The sequence below is a fragment of the Entelurus aequoreus genome, linkage group LG23, assembly GCF_033978785.1.
Source record: "Entelurus aequoreus isolate RoL-2023_Sb linkage group LG23, RoL_Eaeq_v1.1, whole genome shotgun sequence".
Taxonomy (NCBI): domain Eukaryota; kingdom Metazoa; phylum Chordata; class Actinopteri; order Syngnathiformes; family Syngnathidae; genus Entelurus; species Entelurus aequoreus.
The window spans coordinates 30,243,780-30,264,355 of NC_084753.1; the positions used below are offsets into that span (position 1 = coordinate 30,243,780).

At 39.8% G+C, this 20,576-nt stretch overlaps 1 protein-coding gene across 2 annotated transcripts in view; it reads right to left on the minus strand.

Moving 5' to 3' along the window:
• vsnl1a (visinin-like 1a) overlaps positions 1–20,576 on the minus strand; it is a 68,649-nt gene that overhangs the window by 28,541 nt on the left and 19,532 nt on the right. For both annotated transcript variants that reach the window (XM_062034858.1, XM_062034859.1), the window contains exon 2: positions 10,661–10,827. In XM_062034858.1, the coding sequence (XP_061890842.1) occupies positions 10,661–10,827 (167 nt within the window). The remainder of the gene's footprint in view (positions 1–10,660; positions 10,828–20,576) is intronic.

Consider the following 20,576-nt stretch of genomic DNA (forward strand, 5'->3'; position numbering starts at 1 on the left):
CATTTCCCAACCAATATTCTACAACACAAATACAATGTTGAAACATGCTTTTTGACAACGTTTAATCAATGTTGGCTTGTGGCGTTTATATGATTATTAATTGTGGTCATTTCCTAACCAATATTCTACAAACCCCGTTCCCATATGAGTTGGGAAATTGTGTTAGATGTAAATATAAACGGAATACAATGATTTGCAAGTCCTTTTCAACCCATATTCAGTTGAATATGCTACAAAGACAACATATTTGATGTTCAAACTTATAAACTTTTTTTGTTGTTGCAAATAATCATTAACTTTAGAATTTGATGCCAGCAACACGTGACAAAGAAGTTGGGAAAGGTGGCAATAAATACTGATAAAGTTGAGGAATGCTCATCAAACACTTATTTGGAACATCCCACAGGTGAACAGGCAAATTAGGAACAGGTGGGTGCCATGATGGGGTATAAAAGTAGATTCCATGAAATGCTCAGTCATTCACAAACAAGGATGGGGCGAGGGTCACCACTTTGTCAACAAATGCGTGAGCAAATTGTTGAACAGTTTAAGAAAAACCTTTCTCAAGCAGCTATTGCAAGGAATTTAGGGATTTCACCATCTACGGTCCGTAATACCATCAAAGGGTTCAGAGAATCTGGAGAAATCACTGCACGTAAGCAGCTAAGCCCGTGACCTTCGATCCCTCAAGCTGTACTGCATCAACAAGCGACATCAGTGTGTAAAGGATATCACCACATGGGCTCAGGAACACTTCAGAAACCCACTGTCAGTAACTACAGTTGGTCGCTGCATCTGTAAGTGCAAGTTAAAACTCTCCTATTCAATGCGAAAACCGTTTATCAACAACACCCAGAAACGCCGTCGGCTTCGCTGGGCCTGAGCTCATCTAAGATGGACTGATACAAAGTGGAAAAATGTTCTGTGGTCTGACGAGTCCACATTTCAAATTGTTTTTGGAAACTGTGGACGTCATGTCCTCCGGACCAAAGAGGAAAAGAACCATCCGGATTGTTATAGGCGCAAAGTGTAAAAGCCAGCATCTGTGATGGTATGGGGGTGTATTAGTGCCCAAGACATGGGTAACTTACACATCTGTGAAGGCACCATTAATGCTGAAAGGTACATACAGGTTTTGGAGCAACATATGTTGCCATCCAAGCAACGTTACCATGGGCGCCCCTGCTTATTTCAGCAAGACAATGCCAAGCCACGTGTTACATCAACGTGTCTTCATAGTAAAAGAGTGCGGGTACTAGACTGGCCTGCCTGTAGTCCAGACCTGTCTCCCATTGAAAATGTGTGGCGCATTATGAAGCCTAAAATACCACAACGGAGACCCCCGGACTGTTGAACAACTTAAGCTGTACATCAAGCAAGAATGGAAAAGAATTCCACCTGAGAAGCTTCAAAAATGTGTCTCCTCAGTTCCCAAACGTTTACTGAGCATTGTTAAAAGGAAAGGCCATGTAACACAGTGGTGAACATGCCCTTTCCCAACTACTTTGGCACGTGTTGCAGCCACGAAATTCTAAGTTAATTATTATTTGCAAAAAAAATAATAATTATGAGTGTGAACATCAAATATGTTGTCTTTGTAGTGCATTCAATTGAATATGGGTTGAAAAGGATTTGCAAATCATTGTATTGCGTTTATATTTACATGTAACACAATTTCCCAACTCATATGGAAACGGGGTTTGTACATCCGTAGATGTCGAGGATGCATGCATGCACCATGAGGACACGATCTCACACAAATGCTCAGATCATCACACGACTCATCCAGTATCGCTCATCGCTATGCTGTGTTAGAACTAATGACTAATAAATGACGCACACACACACACACACACACACACACTCACACACTCTCTTGCATGATTTTCCAGTCATCGCTGCTTAGCTTCCTGCTTGCAAGCAATCTTCCACCCCCCCTGCCCACTAAACATATGACAGCAGACCCCCCTGTCCACACACACACACACACACACACACACACACACACACACACACACACACACACACACACACACACACACACACACACACACACACACACACACTGTCAGTCTTTACAGGAACAATCAGTCCTGTTAATGCGAGGTCACAGCAGACCATTTTTTCCCACTTATCAGCCCGCTGGATTGAAATAAAGCCCGGACATGGCTTCACTGTTGCCTAGAAACACAACAGCCAGCGTCAATAATGGGATGTTGCCTGCAACCTAGAGGGCCCCGTTAGAGCCGCATTGCCCTTTTGGCGCAGCTCGTCCAGCTCGGGGGTGCCTGCAACCATCTCTAGTGAGGTTTTTTTTTCAAGAATAACCTTTGTTGCAGGGTCGAAATCTCGAAACTATTTAACCAACTGTGTAGTGTTTCTCAACAGTGAAGGTTATATTTGTGGAAATCGCACATATTAAACAACTTATCAGGTCTATCATTGGTTTTATACAAAAGCAGCTGGCTTCAAAGGAAAGCGGATAGGTGCCTGCCATTCAAAAGTGATTTATCAAACCCAGCCATTTGACTGGTCCGTCCTATTTACTAGATGTGCACAAAAAAAATCGATTCACACATCACACATTGTTTAATGCATCCATCGGGGCATCACAACAAAATTAGGCATAATAATGTGTTAATTCCACCACTGTATACACTACCGTTCAAAAGTTTGGGGTCACCCAAACAATTTTGTGGAATAGCCTTCATTTCTAAGAACAAAAATAGACTGTCGAGTTTCAGATGAAAGTTCTCTTTTTCTGGCCATTTTGAGCGTTTAATTGACCCCACAAATGTGATGCTCCAGAAACTCAATCTGATAAAGGAAGGTCAGTTTTGTAGCTTCTGTAACGAGCTAAACTGTTTTCAGATGTGTGAACATGATTGCACAAGGGTTTTCTAATCATCAATTAGCCTTCTGAGCCAATGAGCAAACACATTGTACCATTAGAACACTGGAGTGATAGTTGCTGGAAATGGGCCTCTATACACCTATGTAGATATTGCACCAAAAACCAGACATTTGCAGATAGAATAGTCATTTATCACATTAGCAATGTATAGAGTGTATTTCTTTAAAGTTAAGACTAGTTTAAAGTTATCTTCAAAAATAAGGACATTTCAATGTGACCCCAAACTTTTGAACGGGAGTGTATATCGGTATCGCTTGATATCGGTATCGGTAATTAAGAGTTGGACAATATTGGAATATCGGATATCGGCAGAAAAGCCATTATTGGACATCTCTACTGAATACAACTAAATGCGTGCATTTTTAAGTAAAACCAACATTTTTACAGTATAATAAGTCTCTTATTCTTTTTAATAACATTGTTATTCTGAAGGTAACCAATAATAAATGAAATACTTAATTACCATTAATGCGACTTCTGGTGCTGCATAGTTTTGCTGATGGCTTTGTAGTCTGGTTGATGTGTGGTTATTTCTAACACTGTGATTACCAGCGGAATTATTCACTACTTATCGTGTTCAGCAATGTCAGCTAAGATTTATCTGAGAGCCAGATGCAGTCATCAAAAGAGCCACATCTGGCTCTAGAGCCATAGGTTCCCTACCCCTGGTCTACCCTGATCTTGATCATTGTAAGTTTCCAAAAGACTTGTATATTTCCTTTCTGGCTGTGAGCTCTATTGGCATTTAGAGGAAGTGCACGTGTGACCCCGTGCAGGAGGGTCTTATGTAACCGCAGCACCCTCCGGCATTTCCTGGCGCTGGTGATAAAAGATTCATGCTTATTCTTACTCCACTTTCAATGCGAACCGGCATGTGAACTCGCTCCGTGTACCTTCCCGTTCATTTGTTTTTCAAAATAAAACCAACACTAAAAAAACAACTCGTTTTTTTCAAAATGTGTTTTCAGACCCAAAATTAAATTAAAAAAACGGCTAACAAATCCATCCATTTTCTACCGCTTGTCTCTTTTGGGGTCGCGGGGCGTGCTGGAGCCTATCTCAGCTGCATTCGGGCGGAAGACGGGGTACACCCTGGACAAGCCACCACATCGCATAATAATAATAATAATAGTAATAAAAATACTACTACTAATAATAATACGAGTTTTAATAATAATAATAATAATAATAATAATAATAATAATAATAGTAATAATAATAGTAACATTAATAGTCATAATAATGATAATAATAATAGTAATAATAGTAATAATAATAATTATAATAGTAATAATAATAGTTCCATCCATCCATTCATTTTCTAAAATTAGTAATAATAATAGTAACAATAATCATAATAGTTATGATAATAATAGTAATAATAATAGTCATGATAATAATACTAGTTATAATAATAATAATAATAATGGTAATACTACTACTATTAATAATAATAATAACAGTAATAATAATAAGAGTTATAATAATAATAATAGTAATAATATTAATAATAATAATAATAATAGCAATAATAATAATAGTAATAGTAATAATAGTAATAGTAAAAATAGTAATAATAATAATAATAGTAATAGTAATAATAATAATAGTAATAGTAGCAATAATAATAGTAATAATAATAATAGTAATACTAATAATAGTAATACTAATAATAGTAATAATAATAATAATAATAATAATAATAATAATAATAATGATAGTAATAATAATGGTTTTTCAAATTTCAGATTTATCCACAATTGGAAAATGGACAAACCGGATAACGGGCATTTGACCAGTTTTTTTGCGAATCCATTTGAGACACCAAGTTTACCTGGAAGTAGTCTCTGGGCAGGTAAAATGAGTCTCAGTCTAAATCAAGTTGAAGTTATAGGATGTTGTTAAGTTATACTAGCCACACATTGAGAGTGTAGTATATACCCTTTTCATTCAATACTTGCGAAGACACTTAAATGGTGCTTTATTGTTTGTGCTATGACGCCATCTTCTGCTGGGTGAATGCCTACAAGTGATTCCTGCTGTTGAAAGCTTTGAAACGGAAATACACGTACCGTTCTGTCTTCTAGTCGTCCATAGCGTTACTGTTAGAATAATTATGTACAGTATATATTATCACACAACTCTTATGCTTAAGGGCCGTTGCTATAGTTATTATCAATTGTGCTAAAGTTGTACTTTTTCTATCTGTGCAAAGCCAGTCTCGTATCAGTGTTTGTTTCCAGAATCGGCCTGCTGACTGCCAAGGCCGAACATCGAGTGCCGTGACGCAGACCAAGCAGAGACAGGGAGATATCACGAGTGTCAGCACATTTGCATTTCATTAATAGTCATATATTGTGTCTAACTGGAGCTGTTGAGATTACCCCCTTCCGTCAGCGACAGCTTCAGTGATGTAACCAGGGACCTCCCAAATAAATAGAGGAAGCACGTGGGCTGGACTTTAGAGCGTAGTTTGGATTTGTAACTAGAGTACAGCCCAAAAAACGTCTCTCCTCAATTGAGCAAAATTTAACTCCGTCTCTGCATGATTCCTTGCTTCTTGTCTTTTTTAATAAATGTCATCAGTGTTTGAACCTGACAGTTACTACTCGTATGGATTCTTCATTCATCACTCCAAGCAAGGTTTGTACGTTTTACAATATAACTAAAACAATTCTTACTTACTACACTATCCCATGTGTGATGTCTGTAGGAGTGTTTTCATGCATATTTCTACATGCTATCATAATATAATGAAGCTAGTGTCGTTAGCATTAGCTAATATGCTAACACGTTTACAAGTGTCTGTGTTAGTATTAACTTACAATGGCATTCTTTTTGTATCGTTTCAGTTTCACAAGTTCCTCACCGTGGAGTTATTGAGTCTGTTTCGCTGATTGGAGAGCTAGCCGGGAGTGAACCTCTCCTCTTATTGAGTCTGTTTCGCTGATTGGAGAGCTAGCCGGGAGTGAACCACTCCTCTGATTGAGTCTGTTTCGCTGATTGGAGAGCTAGCCGGGAGTGAACCACTCCTCTGATTGAGTCTGTTTCGCTGATTGGAGAGCTAGCCGGGAGTGAACCTCTCCTCTTATTGAGTCTGTTTCGCTGATTGGAGAGCTAGCCGGGAGTGAACCACTCCTCTTATTGAGTCTGTTTCGCTGATTGGAGAGCTAGCCGGGAGTGAACCACTCCTCTGATTGAGTCTGTTTCGCTGATTGGAGAGCTAGCCGGGAGTGAACCTCTCCTCTTATTGAGTCTGTTTCGCTGATTGGAGAGCTAGCCGGGAGTGAACCACTCCTCTTATTGAGTCTGTTTCGCTGATTGGAGAGCTAGCCGGGAGTGAACCTCTCCTCTTATTGAATCTGTTTCGCTGATTGGAGAGCTAGCCGGGAGTGAACCACTCCTCTTATTGAGTCTGTTTCGCTGATTGGAGAGCTAGCCGGGAGTGAACCTCTCCTCTTATTGAGTCTGTTTCGCTGATTGGAGAGCTAGCCGGGAGTGAACCACTCCTCTTATTGAATCTGTTTAGCTGATTGGAGAGCTAGCTTGGGCAGCTAGTGTGTCCATGACGATGACTTCTGTTTTGTTTGATCATCCGTTTTACTGCCGTGTTACAGACACAGTTTGGAAACAATTAAAGTATGTAAATAAATATTTACAAAACATTTCTGTGTAAATAACTCATTTCACAATGTGTATATCTGCGGCTAAAGTCGTATGTCCGGTGTGGCTAATACATTGGAAAACAATTCTAAAATGTTGTGGGTTTGCGGCTTATATACCCCAAGTTTACCGGAAGCAGGTATCTGCATACTTGACAACCCTCCCGAAATTTCCGGGAGACTCCTGAATTTCAGTGCCTCTCCCGAAAATCTCCCGGGACAACCATTCTCCCGAATTTCTCCCTATTTCCAGCCGGACAACTATATTGGGGGTGTGCCTTAAAGGCACTGCCTTTAACGTCGTCTCTCACCTGAAAAGGAGACTATTATATATGTCTCCGTTATCCATAGGTTTATCTATAACCCATAAAACAGTGGCCGAATGGATATAGTCACTCATGGACGGTCGGAGAAGCACAAGGCGGCGGCAACGCAGTATTATGGGCCACCTTGCAAGCAACATCCCGTTCTCATTTGCGGATGTTTTCAACAAATCCGTGAAGGATATGTTCCCAGATTCAGAGATCGCTCGCCAGTACTCAAATGGCAGAACAAAAGCTACTCAAATAGTGAAAGGTAAGTGTTATTTTTTTTTAAAGTAAGCAGCAAGTACAGTACAGTTAGTAGAACAACTGTATTTTCATTACTGTACTATATATATATATATATATATATATATATATATATATATATATATATATATATATATATATATATATATATATATATATATATATATATATATATATATATATATATATATATATAAGAAATACTTTAATTTCAGTGAATTGTAGCTATAAATATACTCCTCCCCCCTTAACCCCGCCCCCGGCACCCCCCCCAATCTCCCGAATTCGGAGGTCTCAAGGTTGGCAAGTATGGGTTTCTGTAGACGTGGGCTTGCAGGTAAACAAGGAGAACACAGGAGTCTACTGATGGAGTTCAAATCAAGTTATGGTTTTGGGATGTCTTTGTTTTAACCTCGCCCAACATCGATCCCGTACGGATATCTACTTCCGGGTAAACCTTGTATCTTAAATGGATTTTAAAAGCCTGTTATCCAGTTTGTCCATTTTCCAATCATGCACAAAATCTAAACTTTGAAAAACAATTTGTCATCGGTTTTTTTTTTTTTTCATTTTGGGTTTGGAAATAAATATTGAAAAAAAGGAGTTGATAGTAATTTTTTAAATTTTTTTTAGTGTCAGTTGTATTTTTAACAAGAAATGGACCGAAACTCTGATTTATTTGACAGTAAAAATGCTTAAATAAAGCAAACTCCAACAAACAAACTCTGCAATATAATCAAGGTGTAAAGTGGAATTCCACTTTTATCCAATTTTTTTATTCGTGCAATTAACTATTTAGGCCCTTTGTCAAATGCTTTTCCTCGTTTGGCATCAATAATCCTCATAATAAATCACTACAGCTGTTATTTTGTCACAATGTCCCTTTAATTCTGAATGTTTACAAGACCATATGAATAAGTCATTGTATAAATCCACAACCACCGCTTAATGAGATACACTCGGATACATAACAGATCTGATAGCCGCCTTTCTGTTGCTTTTCTGCCCAGCTACAGCCACAGCCAATAGGAACCTGCCAATATGTCTTATCCAATGTGCTTCATTCCGGCGATGTGCTCCGTTCACATTTCGTGTATTGGGATGATCAAATGACCGGGTGAGTACCGTTTATGGGGCAGACAGTCAAAGGTCGTATTCGACTTAAGGATGCTATGATGTCACAAAATCCCCAATTTGGATCTTGTTACTGTTTTGAGACACGGTTTTTGGTTCCATTCGGCGTACATTGTGTTTGTTATTTTTAAACGGCCAAGAATAGTAATAATAATAATGATGTGGGATCTGAACCGAGGATGTCGTTGTGGCTTGTGCAGCCCTTTGAGACACTTGTGATTTAGGGCTATATACAAACCCCGTTTCCATATGAGTTGGGAAATTGTGTTAGATGTAAATATAAACGGAATACAATGATTTGCAAATCCTTTTCAACCCATATTCAGTTAAATGCACTACAAAGACAAGATATTTGATGTTCAAACTCATAAACTTAATTTTTTTTTTGGCAAATAATAATTAACTTAGAATTTCATGGCTGCAACACGTGCCAAAGTAGTTGGGAAAGGGCATGTTCACCACTGTGTTACATGGCCTTTCCTTTTAACAACACTCAGTAAACGTTTGGGAACTGAGGAGACACATTTTTGAAGCTTCTCAGGTGGAATTCTTTCCCATTCTTGCTTGATGTACAGCTTAAGTTGTTCAACAGTCCGGGGGTCTCCCTTGTGGTATTTTAGGCTTCATAATGCGCCACACATTTTCAATGGGAGACAGGTCTGGACTACAGGCAGGCCAGTCTTGTACCCGCACTCTTTTACTATGAAGCCACGTTAATGTAACACGTGGCTTGGCATTGTCTCGCTGAAATAAGCAGGGGCGTCCATGGTAACGTTGCTTGGATGGCAACATATGTTGCTCCAAAACCTGTATGTACCTTTCAGCATTAATGGCGCCTTCACAGATGTGTAAGTTACCCATGTCTTGGGCACTAATACACCCCCCTACCATCGCAGATGCTGGCTTTTCAACTTTGCGCCTTTAACAATCCGGATGGTTCTTTTCCTCTTTGGTCCGGAGGACACGACGTCCACAGTTTCCAAAAAAAATTTGAAATGTGGACTCGTCAGACCACAGAACACTTTTCCACTTTGTATCAGTCCATCTTAGATGAGCTCAGGCCCAGCGAAGCCGACGGCGTTTCTGGGTGTTGTTGATAAACGGTTTTCGCATTGCATAGGAGAGTTTTAACTTGCACTTACAGATGTAGCGACCAACTGTAGTTACTGACGGTGGGTTTCTGAAGTGTTCCTGAGCCCATGTGGTGATATCCTTTACACACTGATGTCGCTTGTTGATGCAGTACAGCCTGAGGGATCGAAGGTCGCACGCTAAGCTGCTTACGTGCAGTGATTTCTCCAGATTCTCTGAACCCTTTGATGATATTACGGAGCGTAGATGGTGAAATCCCTAAATTCCTTGCAATAGCTGGTTGAGAAAGGTTTTTCTTAAACTGTTCAACAATTTGCTCACGCATTTGTTGACAAAGTGGTGACCCTCGCCCCATCGTTGTTTGTGAATGACTGAGCATTTCATGGAATCTACTTTTATACCCAATCATGGCACCCACCTGTTCCCAATTTGCCTGTTCACCTGTGGGATGTTCCAAATAAGTGTTTGATGAGCATTCCTCAACTTTATCAGTATTTATTGCCACCTTTCCCAACTTCTTTGTCACGTGTTGCTGGCATCAAATTCTAAAGTTAATGATTATTTGCACAAAAAAAAAAGTTTATCAGTTTGAACATCAAATATGTTGTCTTTGTAGCATATTCAACTGAATGTAGGTTGCAAATCATTGTATTCCGTTTATATTTACATCTAACACAATTTCCCAACTCATGTGGAAACGGGGTTTGTAAATAAACGATTGATTGATTGAAGAATATCCTATATCCCAATAATCCACCATTACCGTTGATCAGTTGTGGTTCGTACAAAAAAATCCTATCAAATAAACTTGAAAACGGCTCCTAAAGCTCTGACTCTTAAATTTGAGTAGACTATCTTAATAACCACACCATAAAACATCAAATTAAGCAAGGGTTGGGTATAGAATCCATGACTTTTTTTTGATACTGACTGAATCCCTCCTTAAATTCAACAGTGCCATGTTACGGTACCTGGGTTGCACCTGACGCCGTTGGAATGCGACAAAAGAGCCCCGACCGTGAGATAGGTCTTTAGCTCCCCAGAAAAAAAAAAAAATCTTCTTATCGTTGCCTTACTCTGGTTTAGATGCACAATTCTTCTATCCGAAAAAGCAGCCATTTTCAATTGCATTAAGATGATACATTAACATGCATGCAACAGGCGTGGAACAAGCGACTGCACGCTGCACCACTGTCAAGTTTGTTTTGGTGCACGCAAACCTTTAGTCCATCAGGAACCAGGAACTACGAACTTGGGACGGGTGCCCCAGGAAGTGAAAGACTCACCTTGACGTAGAGCTGCTGGAACTCGTCCAGGTTGAGACGTCCCGTGGGACAGTCCTTGAGGAAACCCTTGTACCACTGCTTCAACTCGTGTTCGTTAAACTCCGTGTTCCTCACCAGATCTTCCATCACCTCAGGGGTCAGCTTGCTGTTCTGTTTCCCCATTTTGCCTGCGCAAGACATGCACAAACACACCCAAAGATGCTTATTTTGTATTATATGTGTTTCTACACCAAAATTCATCTATTTATTCTTCTTCTTCTCCAGATTTTGGTGCGCTCTACCTTTCACATTTTTCATCCAATTCAAACCGTTCCAACTTCAAACTGTTCAGCCTATAAATTCCAAGAAATTCCCAGAATTCCAGGTTTTACGGGACATTTTTCCCCATTCAAAGTGAATTGGTCATTCTTCAAACTTCCACCTTTTCTACATTTTTCAACCGATTCAAACCATTTCACCTTCACCATATTCCACTCATCCTGGACATCCAAACTATTATTTTTCCAACTTCAAAAACATTCCAGGAATTCCCAGAATTCCATAATACCATTTATCAATTAAAAATGTTACACTTCAAAATGTATCGACCAATTTGAAAAATTCCAACACCAACCATTTCAACTCATTCAGAACATTCAAGTTTTAATATTTTCCAAAAAATTCCCGCTTTTTCCGAAATTCCCACATTTCAATGGAATTCCCATTGAAAAGAATGGGACATTTTTCAAAGTTCCACAACCCCCACATTTTTTATCCGATTCAAACCGTTCCAACTTCAAACTGTTCAGCCTATTTGGTAATCGCGGGCTTTCCCTTGACAAATTCCAAGAAATTCACAGAATTCCAGGTTTTTCGGGACATTTTTCCCCATTCAAAGTGAATTGGTCATTTTTCAAACTTCCACCATTTCTAAATTTTTCTACCGATTCACCTTCACCATATTCCACTCATCCTGGACATCCAAACTATTATTTTTCCAACTTCAAACATATTCCAGGAATTCCCAGAGTTCCATAATACCATTTCTCAATTAAAAATGTTACTACTTCAACATTTCTCGACCAATTTGAACAATTCCAACACCAACCATTTCAACTAATTCAGAACATTCACGTTTTAGCATTTTCAAAAAAATTCCCGCTTTTTCCGAAATTCCCAAATTTCAATGAAATTCCCGTTGAAAAGAGTGGGACATTTTTCAAAGTTCCACAACTCCCACATTTGTTATCCGATTAAAACCGTTCCAACTTCAAAATATTCAGCCTGTTCAGTATTTGTGTGCTCCCTTTCAACAATTCTAAAAAAAAAATACCCAGATTTCCTAGAATTCCTAGTTTTTAAGGACATTTTCCCCATTCAAAATGAATTATAAATTTTTCAAACTTCCACAATTCCCACATTTTTCAACCAATTCAAACCATTCCACCTTCAACACATTCGATTCATCCTGGAAATTCAAACAACCATTTTTCCACCTTCAACAAATTTCCAGGAATTCCTGTTTTTTCTAACCTTATTTCAAACCTTTTTTAGTGCGATGACTCCTTTCACATTTTTCAACCCATTTCAGCCGCTCCACTGTCAAAACATTCCTCTTAGTCAGGACAAAAAACTAACTTGGTTTAAGAACTTGAAAAATTCCCGGTTTTCCCGAAATTCCGCAATACTATTTTTCAAATAAAAAAAACTGTTACTACTTCAACATTTCATGACCGATTTAAACAATTCCAACCCCAACCAATTCAGCTCATTCAGGACATTCAAGCTCCTAACCATTTTCTAAAAATTCCAGTTTTTCCCAAAATTTCCAGGAAGTTCCCATTGAAATGAATGGGACATTTTTCCAAGTTGCACAACTCCCACATTTTTCAACCTATTCAAACCATTCCAACATCAACACATTCCACTCATCCTGGACATTCAAACTAACACTTTCCCAAGTTCCAAACCAAATTCCAGATTTCCTAGAAATTCAAACTCTTCAACATCAAAACTATTCTTGCATTCAGACTACATTTTGTCGGCATTTCAGTTCAACTTCAGCATTGGAGCATTCACACGCAATTCCTACAGGAATTGCCTCATCCAGTATAATGACAAAATAGTGATCTATCAAAAGTGGAATGTTAAAAATGTTGTCTGTATGCTATTAATAAGGTCATTTATTTTACCTGTAACCGAGGGTGGCCAAACTACGGCTCTCCGCCGTGTTTAGTTTGGCCAGCGAGACGTCACAGGGTTAATAAAGAATTTGACCCACTTAATTTTAAATATCTGACAGTATAATTGCCGCAAGTTAACCGCCATCTTGTGGAAAACATGAGCAATTCAGATTGATGACCATGAATTATAGTTTGAAGTGCACACAGCACGACATTTGTATGTATGACCCAGTCCTTTGCCACTCATGGCTTAAATAAACCAACGCAAAAAGTCAACACACATTACACAACCTGCTCACTTGAACTTTGTGGGTATCATAAAAAATGTCCCTGCGCAACACATATTTCAAAATGACACCCATTTAAATCTACTGCAATGCATGATGGGAAAAATGCAAAACACTCTCTCCACACTTATCCATGTCTTGATATTTCTGATTGATTACAAAATTTGAAGGAGGTCGTCACGGAAGTAAACAAGGTAGGAGTCGAACTTTAGCATATTCCTAATATCCAATTATATTAATTATATACAGTACATTCAGATATAGTGCAATTGAGTATATTTTTTCCGTCCACTGTAAAAAAAAATCAAAATTTTACGGCAAAAACTGACAGCTCAGTCACCAGAATGTTACCATAAACTAGCTAATATTCTAACACATTTACGAGTGTCTGTGTTAGTATTATTAACCTACAATGGCATTATTTTTGTATTGCTTCAGTTTCACAAATTCCTCAGTAAATTCACCAAAACGTCACAGTGGAGTTATTGAGTCTGTTTAGCTGATTGGAAAGCTAGCTTGCGCAGCTAGTGGGGTCCATGACGATGACTTCTGTTTTGTTTGATCAGCCGTTTTACTGCCGTGTTACAGACACTGTTTGGAAACAATTAAGGTACGTAAATGAACATTTACAAAATATTTCTGTGTAAATAACTCGTTTTACAACGTATATATTTGCGGCTTAAATGGAAAAAAAAAGTTTTCTTCTAAAATTTAGTGTCTGCGGCTTATAAACCAGTGCACTTTCAAAATACAGTAGTTTGTACGGAGCCCCTAAAGGGACATGGGGGAAATTTTATTTTTTATAATTTATTTATGTATTTTTTATTTTATTTTATTTTTTTTAGACATCTCGTGCGCACGAGAAACTTTTTATAAAGTTATATAATTTTTTTTTTTGTTTTTAGACATGTATCTCGAGATACATGTCTAAAAAAATAATAATAATTATACAATTTAAAAAAAATTGTTTTTATAACTTTATAAAAAGTTTCTCGTGCGCACGAGATACATGTCTAAAAAAAAAAAATAGAAAAAAAAAAATTATAACAATTTTTTTTCCCCCCATGTCCCTTTAGGGGCTCTGTAAGTTTGAGCTCATTAAGAATTACAACCAAACTGATGCTTACCTAACATATTATTATTGTATGTAAACTTTTGATGAGTATATGAATCTCCCGACCTTTTTTGACAAGAGATAAATGTCGGATTCTAAAGATGCTATTTGATCTGCTGTATTCCATTTCCAGCAAATCAAGGCTCTATTGTTTTGGATTTGTGACAAGCGCATTAGTTGACAACGCGCTGATTGCAATGAAAGGGCAGCTAAATGCATGTTATTATCTTGATGAAATCCTGACAACAAAGAAACAAATAGCATCGCTTCAATTTGTGGACATGTGTTGCATGCAAGCTTGGGACTCAACAAAAGGAAACAACACATTTTAGCACGTATGAGGGAGTCGACTGTCCGTCTCAATTGCAGTTGCAGAAAATAATAGCAAAGAAATGCACCCTATTAAATTCATTGGAAATAAAAAGACTCAGAGGTTACGTAAACAATATTTACAGAGAATCAAATCGTCAGGAGGATTAGCAATACCAAACTTTAGGTTTTACTACACACATTAGAATAAATAAATATCAGCTGCAATACGAAGCATTAGATCCTCCTCCGTTATGGCTGGTTCTGGAGGCAATCTCAACTAAAACAATATCTCTTAGGGCTCTGGTTCACTCTCCCATCCACTCTTCTACTTCAGCTTTTATGAAAAATCCAATCTTAAAAACCTCATTCAGGATCTGGGTTCAGTTCAAGCGCAATTTTGGTGTTCGGGAAGCTCACCTGTTCCCGAGCACTAATCAGTAGCACTATTTAATACTGCCTTTTCCAGTCAGTCAGTCTGGCTTCCTAATTTACTACACGCAACAGTTGACGACTTTTGATTCCTGCCACCTGTATACTGGCTTCCACGTTAGTCCCTTTGGTTTTTGCCTTCCGTGCTTTTAGCACGTTTTTGTTTCTTCCCGTCTGATTTATTTCTTAGATAAATTATTTCCTACCTGCACGCTGTGTCCGAAGTCCGTCTGCATCCTGGGAGAACAAACCCCGCATCACCATGCGACCCGGTCGACACATCTTCAGCATTCACAGGAAATTTCTTCGGAATTTACTAGTTTTCTTGCGGATGTGATATTTGGATGCGAAAACGAATGTTAAATAGGCAAATTTACACGTTTTTGGCGCGTCACTCCCACTGACCGGTGATCACTTCCTGCGTTGCCCGGCTACCACAGAGCGAGCGCCTTTGCTTGTGCAACCGACCTTGCTTTGCAACTTCCACTTTCTTCCACTGGTCACGGGGGGGGGGGGGGGGGGGGGCACTGGTCCGGTGGCCATGGATGAAGTGCTGGCTGTCCAGAGTCGGGACCCGGGGTGGACCGCTCGCCTGTGTATCGGTTGGAGTGGACCGCTCGCCTTTGCATCGGTTGGGGACATCTCTGCACTGCTGACCCATCTCCGCTTGAGATGGTCTCCTGCTGGCCCCACTATGGACTGGACTCTCACTATTATGTTAGATCCACTGTGGACTGGACTTTCACTATATTATGTTCGATCCACTATGGACTGGACTTTCACACTATTATGTTAGATCCACTATGGACTGGACTCTCACAATATTATGTTAGATCCACTATGGACTGGACTTTCACAATATTATGTTAGATCCACTATGGACTGGACTTTCACAATATTATGTTAGATCCACTATGGACTGGACTCTTACTATTATGTTAGATCCACTATGGACTGGACTTTCACACTATTATGTTAGATCCACTATGGACTGGACTTTCACAATATTATGTTAGATCCACTATGGACTGGACTCTCACTATTATGTTAGATCCACTATGGACTGGACTTTCACAATATTATGTTAGATCCACTATGGACTGGACTTTCACACTATTATGTTAGATCCACTATGGACTGGACTCTCACACTTTTATGTTAGATCCACTATGGACTGGACTCTCACAGTATTATGTTAGATCCACTATGGACTGGACTTTCACAATATTATGTTAGATCCACTATGGACTGGACTTTTACAATATTATGTTAGATGCTCTATGGACTGGACTCTCACTATTATGTTAGATCCACTATGGACTGGACTCTCACTATTATGTTGGATCCACTATGGACTGGACTCTCACTATTATGTTAGATCCACTATGGACTGGACTTTCACAATATTATGTTAGATCCACTATGGACTGGACTCTCACTGTTATGTTAGATCCACTATGGACTGGACTCCCACTATTATGTTAGATCCATTATGGACTGGACTCTCACACTATTATGTTAGATCCACTATGGACTGGACTCTCACTATTATGTTAGATCCACTATGGACTGGGCTTTCACAATATTATGTTAAATCCACTATGGACTGGACTCTCACTATTATGTTAGATCCACTATGGACTGGACTCTCACTGTTATGTTAGATCCACTATGGACTGGACTCTCACTATTATGTTAGATCCACTATGGACTGGACTCTCACAATATTATGTTAGATCCACTATGGACTGGACTCTCACTATTATGTTAGATCCACTATGGACTGGACTTTCACAATATTATGTTAGATCCACTATGGACTGGACTCTCACTATTATGTTAGATCCACTATGGACTGGACTCTCACTATTATGTTAGATCCACTATGGACTGGACTCTCACTATTATGTTAGATCCACTATGGACTGGACTCTCACAATATTATGTTAGATCCACTATGGACTGGACTCTCACTATTATGTTAGATCCACTATGGACTGGACTCCCACTATTATGCTAGATCCACTATGGACTGGACTTTCACAATATTATGTTAGATCCACTATGGACTGGACTCTCACTATTATGTTAGATCCACTATGGACAGGAGTTTCACAATATTATGTTGGATCCACTGTGGACTGGACTCTCACTATTATGTTAGATCCACTATGGACTGTACTCTCACTATTATGTTAGATCCACTATGGACTGGACTCTCACTGTTATGTTAGATCCACTATGGACTGGACTCTCACTATTATGTTAGATCCACTATGGACTGGACTTTCACAATATTATGTTAGATCCACTATGGACTGGACTCTCACTATTATGTTAGATCCACTATGGACAGGAGTTTCACAATATTATGTTAGATCCACTGTGGACTGGACTCTCACTATTATGTTAGATCCACTATGGACTGGACTCCCACTATTATGTTAGATCCACTATGGACTGGACTTTCACAATATTATGTTAGATCCACTATGGACTGGACTCCCACTATTATGTTAGATCCACTATGGACTGGACTTTCACAATATTATGTTGGATCCACTATGGACTGGACTCTCACAATATTATGTTAGATCCACTATGGACTGGACTCTCACTATTATGTTAGATCCACTATGGACTGGACTTTCACAATATTATGTTAGATCCACTATGGACTGGACTCTCACTATTATGTTAGATCCACTATGGACTGGACTCTCACTATTATGTTAGATCCACTATGGACTGGACTCTCACTGTTATGTTAGATCCACTATGGACTGGACTCTCACTATTATGTTAGATCCACTATGGACTGGACTCTCACAATATTATGTTAGATCCACTATGGACTGGACTCTCACTATTATGTTAGATCCACTATGGACTGGACTCCCACTATTATGCTAGATCCACTATGGACTGGACTTTCACAATATTATGTTAGATCCACTATGGACTGGACTCTCACTATTATGTTAGATCCACTATGGACAGGAGTTTCACAATATTATGTTAGATCCACTATGGACTGGACTCTCACTATTATGTTAGATCCACTATGGACTGTACTCTCACTATTATGTTAGATCCACTATGGACTGGACTCTCACTATTATGTTAGATCCACTATGGACTGTACTCTCACTATTATGTTAGATCCACTATGGACTGGACTCTCACTGTTATGTTAGATCCACTATGGACTGGACTCTCACTATTATGTTAGATCCACTATGGACAGGAGTTTCACAATATTATGTTAGATCCACTGTGGACTGGACTCTCACTATTATGTTAGATCCACTATGGACTGGACTCTCACTATTATGTTAGATCCACTATGGACTGGACTCTCACTATTATGTTAGATCCACTATGGACTGGACTCCCACTATTATGTTAGATCCACTGTGGACTGGACTCTCACTATTATGTTAGATCCACTATGGACTGGACTCCCACTATTATGTTAGATCCACTATGGACTGGACTTTCACAATATTATGTTAGATCCACTATGGACTGGACTCCCACTATTATGTTAGATCCACTATGGACTGGACTTTCACAATATTATGTTGGATCCACTATGGACTGGACTTTCACAATATTATGCTAGACCCACTCGACGTCCATTGCATCCGGTCTCCCCTAAAGGGTGGGGTGTTACCCACATCTGCGGTCCTCTCCAAGGTTTCTCATAGTCATTCACATCGACGTCCCATTGGGGCTGTGAGTTTTTCCCTGCCCTTATGTGGGCGCTGAACCGCGGATGTCGTCGTGGCTTGTGCAGCCCTTGTGATTTAGGGCTATATAAATAAACATTGCTTGATTGATTGATTGATTGGTGACGTGCATCTCGTGTGGGCGAGCGGGTGTCAGTTCCTCATTCTTCCTCCCCCTCCCAGGATGAGACACTTCGCCTAACCCCTTCCGTCCCTCCTCTCTCCTTCCCAAAAGCAATATGAAGATCTGAAAGTTTTTCCTTTGTCTCTCTCTCGCTCTCTCTCTCGCTCTCTCTCTCGCTTCCTTCTTTCTTTCTGTAGCAGCGTAAAACCTTCTCCTCGGTAAACTGATGTTGTTTGGGATCAGTACAGTGCCAGGTGCCTCAAAAATGCCCAAAACATCATGAGGGACCCATCTCACCCTGGACGTAAACTTTTTGAACTGCTGCCCTCGGGCAGGAGATACAGGACAATAAAATGCCGGACAAACCGATTTAAGAACACTTTTTACCCGAGAGCAATAGTGTCGCTGAACACAAGACAATAATGATTGTGCATGTGAGCTGTGTGCTTGGTATTTTTATGTATTTTTATCTATTTATCGATGTTTTAATGTGTTATTAATTTGAAAAGTGGATCGTGAGATCGACAGGCGTCTTCAGTAATGCGGACGCTGTATCGATCTGTTGTGGTGAAGAAGGAGCTGAGCCGGAAGGCAAAGCTCTCGATTTACCGGTCGATCTACGTTCCCATCCTCACCTATGGTCATGAGCTTTGGGTTATGACCGAAAGGACAAGATCACGGGTACAAGTGGCCAAAATGAGTTTCCTCCGCCGGGTGGCGGGGCTCTCCCTTAGAGATAGGGTGAGAAGCTCTGTCATCCGGGAGGAGCTCAAAGTAAAGCCGCTGCTCCTCCACATCGAGAGGAGCCAGATGAGGTGGTTCGGGCATCTGGTCAGGATGCCACCCGAACGCCTCTCTAGGGAGGTGTTTAGGGCACGTCCGACCGGTAGGAGGCCACGGGGAAGACCCAGGACACGTTGGGAAGACTATGTCTCCCGGCTGGCCTGGGAATGCCTCGGGATCCCCCGGGAAGAGCTGGACGAAGTGGCTGGAGAGAGGGAAGTCTGGGCTTCCCTGCTTAGGCTGCTGCCCCCGCGACCTGATCTCAGATAAGCAGAAGAAGATGGATGGATGGATGGAATTTGCACTAAAGGGACGGCGTGGCGTAGTGGGTAGAGCAACCGTGCCAGAAGCCTGAGGGTTGCAGGTTCGCTCCCCGCCTCTTACCATCCAAAAAATCGCTGCCGTTGTGTCCTTGGGCAGGACACTTCACCCTTTGCCCCCGGTGCCGCTCACATCGGTGAAATGAATGATGAATGAATGGTAGGTGGTGGTCGGAGGGGCCGTAGGCGCAAACTGGCAGCCTCGCTTCCGCCAGTCTACCCCAGGGCAGCTGTGGCTACAAATGTAGCTTACCACCACCAGGTGTGAATGAATGATGGGTTCCCACTTCTCTGTGAGCGCTTTGAGTATCTAACAATAGAAAAAGCGCGATATAAATCTAATCCATTATTATTAAATTAGTTTTTGCTTACAATTTTGTTGTACAATGTACAATTACAATAAAGATATATTCTATTCTATTCTATCTCAAATAAATACTATTTATTTATCTGCGACCCCGAAAGGGACAAGCAGTAGAAAATGGATGGACGGTTACATGTTAAAGTTAAAGTACACTGTAAAAAAAAAAATCCAAATTTTATGGTTAATTTACTCTAAATTTCTACTGTAATTTTTTTATTTTTTAAAAATAGTTTATAAAACTGTAGAATTGAAGACATTATCTGTAAATAAACAATCCGCCCGTTATTTTA